The 9,796-nt window shown below is 57.4% G+C and overlaps 2 protein-coding genes across 2 annotated transcripts; one reads left to right on the forward strand and one right to left on the reverse strand.

Moving 5' to 3' along the window:
• Positions 1-958: 958 nt before the first annotated feature.
• On the reverse strand, positions 959-3,669 carry ISF_08509 (WD40 repeat-like-containing domain protein; the record flags this gene model as incomplete). The annotated part of the gene is made up of 2 exons (XM_018852112.1): positions 959-1,705; positions 1,771-3,669. The coding sequence occupies 2 exons, from the start codon at positions 3,667-3,669 to the stop codon at positions 959-961; spliced, it is 2,646 nt and encodes an 881-aa protein (XP_018700712.1).
• Positions 3,670-4,625: 956 nt separating this feature from the next.
• ISF_08510 (WD repeat-containing protein) lies at positions 4,626-5,943 on the forward strand (the record flags this gene model as incomplete). The annotated part of the gene is made up of 3 exons (XM_018852113.1): positions 4,626-4,663; positions 4,714-4,882; positions 4,942-5,943. 3 exons carry the CDS (start codon positions 4,626-4,628, stop codon positions 5,941-5,943), a joined length of 1,209 nt encoding a protein of 402 aa, XP_018700713.1.
• Between the last annotated feature and the right edge of the window lie 3,853 nt (positions 5,944-9,796).

A 9,796-nucleotide genomic window follows, 5' to 3' on the forward strand; every position in this document is an offset into this window, starting at 1 on the left:
TGCCCTCTCCCGTCCGTCGTCCGGCGCGCCGTCCTCAGCATTGGCCAGATCCGGCCTCTTGCGCATCTGCATCGCCGCTCCGTCCAGTGACCAAGTTGGCCAGCGAGCTCACCCATCAGCACCACCGGGATGGGCGCCACACCCACTCCCACGCGCAAATACACCCCTGGTTGGCTTGCCCAAGCCAATCAAGAAAAAAGCAACTTTGTCTGCGCCCTCGCTTACCGTCCCACTGGGTGTGCGACAGTATTGGTGGGCACTGGCATCCAGTCGTTCTCTCTGGTCGCAACCACTAGAGCAGACCAGATCTGCGCCATGCAGCCTGAGATGCGCGCAAAGCAACGCCCGCCCACCCTCATCTCATTGGGCACAAGATCCGTCAGCCTTTCCCAAACTCACCTGCTGAGCGAACACCTTATTCGTATAGAGCTCACCAAAGAGACCTGTCTTCAATGCTCATGCGGTAATGCATGAAGCGCTGTCACGAACCAAGCACGCTCCCGGCTGCTAAAAGCCGTCAATTGTTAGCCGGCTCCATTATCAAAACACTCAATATGCTACACATGACAAACCTCACATCCTAGCCCAAACACAACCAACTCCGTGGGACCCAGTTTCCACCGCAGGAATAAGTTTGCTGCAGAAAACGAACGTGTAAAACGGACCGATTTATTAAGTCGTCGTGGGCCGCGTCTTTAGCCGTCTTGAAAACCTTCCTTCAGCCAGACGTTAGCCAAACCACCAAACCACCGTTACACCACGCCAGAATGGCGCGAATCGAGAGAAAAATTGTCATTATTCATGTTGCGCGCAATACGGATGCAGTAAAGACTAAAACGCCCTGAATCCTCAGGCCTACCAATGGCCCGAACCTAATTACCCATATGAAACATATACCATGAGGCTCTCCATCACATACACATGTTCGCTTTTTAGTGCCGTCCGCAGATCAGCAGAATCAGAAGTCGTCGTCTTCTCCGGACGCCCTCTTCTCGCCCACCTCGCGAATCTTGTCTCCGAGGATTGTGCGCCCGTACCGCTCCGCCACCTTGCTGGCCGCCTCCATCATGCGCCCGGTGCGGTCTCGCATCAGCTGCACCATCTCCAGCGCTCGCATCCCGCGCTCTTCACCCTCGCGGCACTCCACGGCGAGCAACTGCAGCAGTGTCTTGTCGATCTCGAGCTCCAGCCGCGCCAGCAGGCTGCGCTGCGCGTGACCGCCACTCGTCGCGTCGAACAGGTCCCGCGTCTGCGCGGCTTGCACGCCCTTGAGCATAAATGTCTGCTCGAGCTTCGTAGTCTCCGATAGCTCTTCAACCTCGTCATCATCATCGTCGTCGTCGTCGTCCTCCTGCATTTCCTCGTCTTCGTCCACGTCGCTGCCGAGATCTTCGCCGTCCGCGCGAGGTTGCTTCGTTTTCTTCGGCTTGGGCTCCTTGACCTTGGGTGCTGACAGGGGAATGGAAAAGTCAAACTCGGAGAGCAGAGGGCGGGGAAAGTAGGGGTACTTGTCGCCACCCTTGAGGATGATGCAGTGGAATTTGTCGTCGGCCACGGCAATGGGGAAATACGTCTCATGCTTGCGGCCGGATGCGAGACGTGGTAGAAGCTTGGTGTCAAGAAGCGGTACCCAGCAGGCGCGTGAGGGCTGGCGCCAGTGCAACAGGGTCAGCAATGTGCCTGTCGAGTCATATATACAGGGATCCTAGAGCATGACTGTCAGTAAGGAACACGGCGTTATTAAAACCGGTAGGTACGGGGAGAACGTACACCATTGTCAGAGAAGAATACGCTCTTGAGTGTCGCTCCTGGCGGCAGGGCAAGCGTGTCCTCGTTCTGACAAATCTCATCACGCTTGACATTCTCAATAGTGTAGAGCAGCCGGGCCGAGCCGTCCGGCCCAAGCGGCCCGTTGCCTACGGTCAGGACGTAGTCGCGCCAGCTAGCGCACGTTACCATCGGCGTGCTCTTGGAGCGGTAGACGCGACAAGGCACTCCGAAGAGCGTGTACACGCGCACGTAGCCGGCGTCTGTGGTAACGGTGATGAAGGACTCGCTGAGCGACATGGCGGTGACGGCCTCACCGCGGGGCAGCTCGATGCGCCAGTCGAGGCGCTGCGTCCAGCTCTCGTGCGGGCGGTAGTAGAGGGTCGCGGGCTGCTGGCCGTTGTCGCGCGGCGGGCAGGCGAAGAGGGCGCCGCGCTCGTTGAGGCACGCCCGGTCGTAGTGGAAGGTGTCGGTGAAGTGGAAGTCCCGCTGCAGCTCGTGGTCGTAGAACTCGACGGTGACGGTGTAGTGCGCGTCCTGGTCGACGGTCCACACGAAGCCGACGAGGTTGAGGCACAGGTACCGGCGGTTGCCCTGCCACGGCGTGGACCCGGGCTGGAAGGGCTCGTGGTAGATGGGCCCCCCTTGGGGGAGGTATCTGCGCTTGCTACTGCGGCCGCCGTCGTCGTCGGCGTCACGACCGCGTTTGCTGAGCAGACCCGGCGCGTAGCCCGCGTTGTCGTCGTCCACCACGAAGTCGTCGTCGTCGGCGTTGCCGCCACCCAGGTAGGAGTCCAGGCTGCCGAGGGAGTCACGCCGACCCCGCGTGGGGAGTTGGTCATGCGACTTGTGGCCGCCGTTTTCCGCGCCGGGTGGCGGTGGCAGCTGTGCCTGTCGGTTGCCCGAGATTTCCGAGAGCGGGTCGTGGATGAACGGCGCGGGTTGGAGGGGCAGCTTGAGCAGCGGCGCGCAGGCCTCGCCGAGGAAGTCCGGGTAGATGTAGACCTCGCCGTCGGACGTGGTGAAGGATAGGATGTTCTTGCGCGGGTGCCAGCACATGTCGACGACGTTGGCAAAGTCGGCGCGCTGTAGCACACTCTGCGTCTTGGTCTCCCAGACGAGGATCTTGCCGTCCTTGCCCGCGGACGCGAGCAGCGCGCCGTTGGGCGACCATGCCAGCGCGGTGACATCGCCCAGGTGGCCGTCGGCGAAGCACCGCTGCTTCTCCCAGTCGCCCCTGGAGATGACCTGGATGTCGCGCGTCGGGGTCGGGACGGCGAGCGCGCGGCCGTCCGGGTGCCACGCGGCCTTGGAGCTCGCCGAGGCGTCCGCGTCGAGCGCGCCAATCACCCCGTCCACCTTGCGGATCAGCTCCGGCTCCTCGGCGGTCAGCGAGTACACGTAGAGGATGCCGTCGGTGCCGGACAGCGCGAGCAGGCCGCCGCGCGGGTCGAAGCTGACGTGGCGCGCCGGCCGCCCGTGCTCGCGCAGGTGCCGGACGCGGCTCGGGTCGCGCGTGTCGACGAGCTTGACCGTCAGCTCGTCGCTCGCGACGGCGCACCAGTGGTTGTTGCCGTCGGCGGGCAGGGCGACGTCGCGGACGGGGAGGGAGGTGCGCAGCAGGAACCGCTCAAAGGTGGCGGATGCGAGCGAAAAGAGGCTGACGGTGCCGTCCTCGGAGCCGACGACGAAGTCGGTGCGGTTCGCGGCGACGGCCACGTTCTGCTCCTGGCAGTCGTCGATGTTGGTCGGCTCGCCGTCGGAGCCGGTGACGTACAACCGGATCGTGTTGTTGGAGCCGACGGTGACGAGCCGCCCGCCGTCGGGCGTGTAGGCGCAGCGCGTGGTGCCTTGGGTGTGTGCCGGGCGCGGCCGCGGCCGGGGCGCCAGCGTCGAGTCCATTGTATCTGAGTCGGTGGGATGGGATTGTTCTCGGACAAGTCGTATCACATTCAAAGAAAAAGGACGTCGATTGAGGTTGGGGGGTTTTTGGCCAGGACAATGTGCCTACTAGTGTGGATGCAGGAGACGCGCCGGAAGACGCGTCTCAATTAAACACCAAATGCGTTGCGCCACGATTGTGACCCCGCTAGTGTGGCTAGGAGCTTGCGCCACATCACCACCTAGTCAAGTTCGAGAAGAAATACTAGATAGAATAAAGTATTAAACAAGTATAGGAAAAAAAGATTATCTCAGGCTACATGAGCTGAAATTATGTTCATCGTGTGGCGTGGAAAAACAGCTAGGATTCTGAGAGGACAATGTGATGCAACGACCACAGAGAGGCCATTCAATGTTGGGCAGAGCACCAGGCTAACAGGCACGATCCGGATGATAATCGACGCTGGCCTAGGAATTAAGAAGATTTTTTTTCGTTGGTTTGGCTAGAACTTAAAGTAACAATATGAATATGAGTACGAAACAATTATAAAGACATGCATTCTGCAGTCAGCTTTTGGCTCAGACCTGGGTCATCAGTCTCTACTGTTGGCTGGCCAGGATGTCTTGCTGCTATTTCATTTAGTTGTTTCTTAACAACAACACACGGCACGGCGCTAAATATGCTTGATCTACAAGCGAGTCCATGGCATCGAGAACTATAGGACTTGGCATGACATGATTTAACTTCCCCGTTGCTTATATGATCTTGCTTTAATGCTTGATGCTGCGGACAAGATGCGGCCCACTGCCTGAAGCTGCCCCGCCACCCCGCCCAATCGCAGCGGCATGGATTTTGGAAGCCTGGCGAAGAGAATAGGCAACCTTCAAACTACAAGTTAAAAGGGGCAGACAACCTCTGTCGAATATTTTGTTCTCGCCCTTTTGGAGACTCCACGCGAGTGTGCACATAATTCCCAATGCAAACCTCAAATCCAGACTTTTACTTCCAATCCGAGTGAGCTGCATCCCTCACCACCTATCACCGCCAAACTAACCTCGTCACAGCGCTGCCAACGCCAATCGTGCGCGCAAGGCGGCCAAGTCGGGCAATAAGAATGGCAACCCCATATCTATGAAGTCCAAGCTCTTGGCGGCTATCTCAGACCCTGCTGACCCCAACGGCTCAATACTCGTCGCCGAGTCTGCGGGCTTTTGCAGAAGGGTCAATCTCGAAGTACGCCGTGTCTGCCTACGCAAGCTACGGTCTGATCAACTACTGATAACCTCTCGCAGTCTACAGAAACAAAGACCACCTACAGGGGCCCCAAGGCGCCCGTGACGTGCCTGGCTATCGGTGGCGCTGACAACAAGACGCTCTACGCCGGCTGCTGGGACAAGGACGTCTGGTCGTGGGACCTCGACACCGCGCAACCGCGGCGCAAGTTCAGCGGCCACAGCGACTTTGTCAAGACAGTCATCTGCGGCACGCTCTCCGGCAAGCCCGTCGTCTTCAGCGGCGCCGCCGACAAGAAGATTATGGTGTGGGACGCCGAGAGCGGCCGTCGGATGCACACGCTGCAGGACCCGGCGACCACGATGCTCGCGGTGCAGCACCTGGCGCTCGACCCGGTCCTCGGCGCGCCCGACACGCTCGTTCTCGTCAGCGCCAGCAGCGACCCCAGCATCCGCCGGTGGCGCGTCAGCCTCACGGTCGCCGAGCAGCTCCCCGAGGCGTACCACGGACAGCCGGACGCGGAGCGGCTGACGGTGCAGGAGCACGAGACGAGCGTGTACCGGCTCTTCTTCGACGCTGAAGACGAGGACGCGGACCTGTGGACGGCCAGCGCGGACGGCACGGCCAAGTGCCTGGCGCGGACGCGAAGCTTCGAGGCGGAGGAGTCGCTCGAGCACGGCGACTACGTGCGCGCCGTGGTGGTGACGCGGCGGTGGGCGGTGACGGCCGGGCGCGACGAGGATGTGAAAGTCTGGGACCGCGCGATGGGGAGGCTGTATGCGGCGCTGCCGGGCCACTTTGAGGAGATTACGGACCTGGTGCTGCTGGCGGAGGGCGCGGGCAGGGAGCCGACGCGGGTGTGCAGCGTGAGCATCGACGGGACGATCCGCACGTGGCCGCTCGCGCTGGACGCGCTGGACGAGACGGTCCGCAAGATCAAGGAGGACGCGGAGAAGGCGGCCGCGGGCAAGACGGAGGAGAAGGAGGAGGAGGTCAAGGGGGAGGCAGGCATGCTGACCGCGGAGGAGGAGGCGGAGCTCGCGGAGCTGATGGATGATTAAAAAAAAGAAAAGAGGAAACGGTCTACCGGTATGGGTGAATTTGGGATAGGAGAATACGAGTTCTTGGATCAACGACAACTACGACTGGATGGTCAGATCGCCAGCCCCAACAAGCCTGACTAGCCAGCTCGGATCACTTCTGAGAACGTCCGAGCCCTGCAGACACCGCTTCTTTCGAGCTTCCATTGTGCGCTGGAACGCGATGCGAGTTGTCAAACACACTTTGTCCGTGCTTTACCTGCATCAAGCACCAACTCGGACGGAGTCTCTGTCTCGGTTGGCTAGAGGCGGATAGATACATAGGTCTGAGACACAGCAGCTACCCGATAGATGGACTTGTTACGGACGAGAATAGTATCACCCACGGATCGACGACGAAGAGCCTTGTCGGCAGCGTGCATGCATGACGTTTTGGTTTTGTGTTGTCCGTGTAAGCTATGTAGGTGGTTGGTGAGCGCTGCGCTGCGCCGTGGCCGTAGCCGTGGCCGTTGCCCTGGTGGTGATGGATGTTGGTGAAGCTGCGAGAATCCGGCTGCCTCTTTCTTCCCAGCCTGCAGAATCTGTAACGCGACGACAAACACGAGTAGAACCACCGACATTGCACATTACTCGAGACAACCCTTTACTGCCAGTACTGATAATTTCTCTTATCCGCCGGCTGGGGTTGGAGGTGCCCGAACCGACGGGGCGGACGGGAAGAACAATGCAAGTCATCTGTGTCTTGTCTACCCGCGCATCCTCCAAGTCTCCATACCAGATGTTTCATGGTTTTCATGCAAGCCTTTTTTTCTATCCTTTGTGATCGTTGAACGGCGAAACAAGGAAAAAAAAAAAAAAAAGGCCACAAAATGTTTTTGTGCCGGAAACTTCGGAAAACGAGGACCACGAGTCAGAGACGGGCGCGGAGGGAGACAGAGCAGTACCAGGAATAGAAACTCGTTGCAAGGCCGCCAAATCAAATCTCCAGGGGCGTGGAGATGTAGCCAACTGCCGAGTTGATCGAGACCCTCTTCTTTGTTCGGCTCTTCTTAATCCGTGTTTATTATCATGTCACAAGGCTGGCCCATGGGGGAAGGACGGGATCGGGGGTTTTGTCGCGCATGTGCTCCTTCATTTCGGGGGCCGAGATGATTGCCCTCTCCTCTTCTTGTCTCTTCGGCCAAGACGACGACGGATGGGTTGTCTCGCGGGCCCGCGGCAAACAAACCCGGGTCATACTAATTATGAACTGGCTGTTCAAAGTTAGGCTTTTTCTTCGCCGGGAGCACCCCCGTCCGCAGGCCTGGGCCGGGGCTCGCCGTGCCGCGTGGGCGGTTTACCTTTTTAGCCTTTCTATTAGCCTGACCAGTTAACTCTTCATCACCAACGACTACTTTTAGCGGATGCAACCCAAGAAGGGACGTGCGGGCGAGGGTTCCCATGTCCCTCTCTATCTCTGCTCATGGAAGATGGTTGGCTGGCCGGGTCTCTAAAGGCCAAGGAACGTGCGATTGTCATTGTGATTGCCATTGATGTTGTGAATTTTTAGACTTTTTTTCTTTTGGTTCGTTCATGCGGCCAAGGTCAAGGTCGTTCGGCGGCCTTCTCCCTGCAAGCCCGCATGGTCCCGGGATTTCGGTGCATGAATTTGTGACGACAGGAGAAACATACTAAACATATAGTCTTTGGTTGGCGCTTTCTTTTGTGACTTGTATTGAAGGAATTGGAAATGCAACCAGCTTACTAGTGGGTTTCTGTTTCTTCATCGTTTTGCATGGATGTCGCAACCAAAGATGCAAGACAAAAGACAACGCGGCATGCCGCCGTTGAAGCCGACCGTTGGAGCTTACGCATACTAATACATAATGTCTAGCCTGGTCTCTAAAAATAACAAACTTGGTACAGATTACGGATTGCTGGTGCACATGTCGCTAGAAGCTATCTCTGTTGTCTCTGCTGTCTCTGTTCATATACCTAGCCGGGAATAAAAGCGAGAGACGATGAAATGAAAGTCATCCACTTGGTCTTGTCTTGTGGATAGTCTTGCGCTGTTTTCTCATCAGCTATCCATTAGATTAATGCCGATCATCGTTGACGTGGAAAGTGGCCAGGAAGAAAGCCCATTCTTTTAGACGCCACGTTTTGTACAGGAGAGGAGAGCTACTCTCGACGTCGACACCGACCAGCGCGGCTGCCAGTACTTAGGGAAAGTCGAAGCAGAAGCTCCGGTAATTTCGGGCCGTCTAATTGAAAGGTGACGATGCCCACTTGGCCCAGCTACTCTTCCCCCAGTGCCTTGTACAAGACATGTCACCAAGGTGGGCATTGTCGCGGCCGGCAGAGCCAGAGGCATGCAAGTATCAATGCGTCCCTTTTTTAGGAGGCAGAAAGACGAGGCGGATGCTTGTGCTGATTGGCCTCGGGCCGGGCTGGCGTCGCCCCTCCTCGGTCAGCACCATCTCTAAGACAATAGGCGACAAGCCGTTTGTAACAGATATAGCATTCCCTTCAATGTCACCCTGTCCTTGAAGAATTTATCTATGTAGCTATTAATGTCCGGACCTCGATGACACTTGGCCGACAACCTTGGCCGACAACCTTGGACCCCAAGTGACAAGTCGACCGCAGCTGGCCAAAAGATTGGGAAGAGTGAAGAAATCATCAAAGCGCACAGCAAGTGACAAGGGGCGAGCGAGGCTTGCCAGCTTCCCCATGGCCTTGATGGATACGGCAGCGGAACCTGACTCCTGCCCGCTGTGCTCCGTCTCCTCGTCTCCTAGGGTTTTGTTTGTACTTGACCTACACCGACGAGACGAAATGAATGGGCTGTATGCACATGGATTCATGGGGCAATTGTTGCGACCGAACCTCCGGTCAGGACTCTCTCAGCTGGGGGCCTGAAAGATGACTGATCTCTGCCTCTTTCGCGAGACTCGGAAGCTGGGGCTTTCTCGCCTCGCCGTGTCAATCGTTCGTTAGCTCTGAAGATCGCATCCCCAGCATCAGCCGCAAGTCGCACAACGGTGACAGCTACGTTGCTCCAGATGCCGCAGGCCTGTGTGTTTTGGCATTGATGGCTTGCACAGGAACCACTGGACCACGATGGTAGAGAGAAGGTCAGCTAATGCAAGAGGATCCAGACCCCGCGTGCATAAGAAACTTTGGCGAGGCCATCGTGAACTTGGCAAGAAAAGAGAGAAAAAACGGGTAGTTGTCATGCTGTCAGGTCCAGAATCGAGATTCTTGTGTCCACTCGTCCCCGCCCGGCTGCGCGGTTTCAAGTTTTCCCTTGCAGAGGTCAAGTTTCCTGGCCGTTATATTTTGGTAATTTTTGACCTATTCGCTCTACTTCCGGCTCGGTCATGTACATGCATGCGGACGCAACTTGTGCTTGTCGCGCGCAAAAGTACGCTGACGAGAGCAAGCCGGAGTGGCACGCAGGCAGGTAGCAAGCACAGACCTGGGGAAAAGCAGAAGCGATGACAAGGGTCCTTGGGGAGGCCCAGAAGGGGAAGACAAAGAAAAAAAGCAAGATTCACTGGGGGATGCGTGATCCATATGCATGTGCGAATAACTGGTATGTGCGTGCTGCAAATGATCAAGAGAAGATGTGGGATATTGCGGCCCATAACGGTTGCTACGGTTTGAAATAACTAATGTTTTCCTCCCATCGAGTATCATAAAAGATGTGAATGATATCTTTATTGCATGTGGAATTGGCAATTCATAACCGCCCGGGATGCCCAGGGCAATAATAACGGCGCTGGGCTGACCCATGTCGGTTCTTTATCCAGCCGGCCCCCCCTGTAGTCTGTAGACAAGACCATCCCAGCCGACAATCACACCCGTCAAGTCATGCTGTTCACCTATAGCC

This window comes from Cordyceps fumosorosea (assembly GCF_001636725.1).
Source record: "Cordyceps fumosorosea ARSEF 2679 chromosome Unknown scaffold_31, whole genome shotgun sequence".
Classification (NCBI taxonomy): domain Eukaryota; kingdom Fungi; phylum Ascomycota; class Sordariomycetes; order Hypocreales; family Cordycipitaceae; genus Cordyceps; species Cordyceps fumosorosea.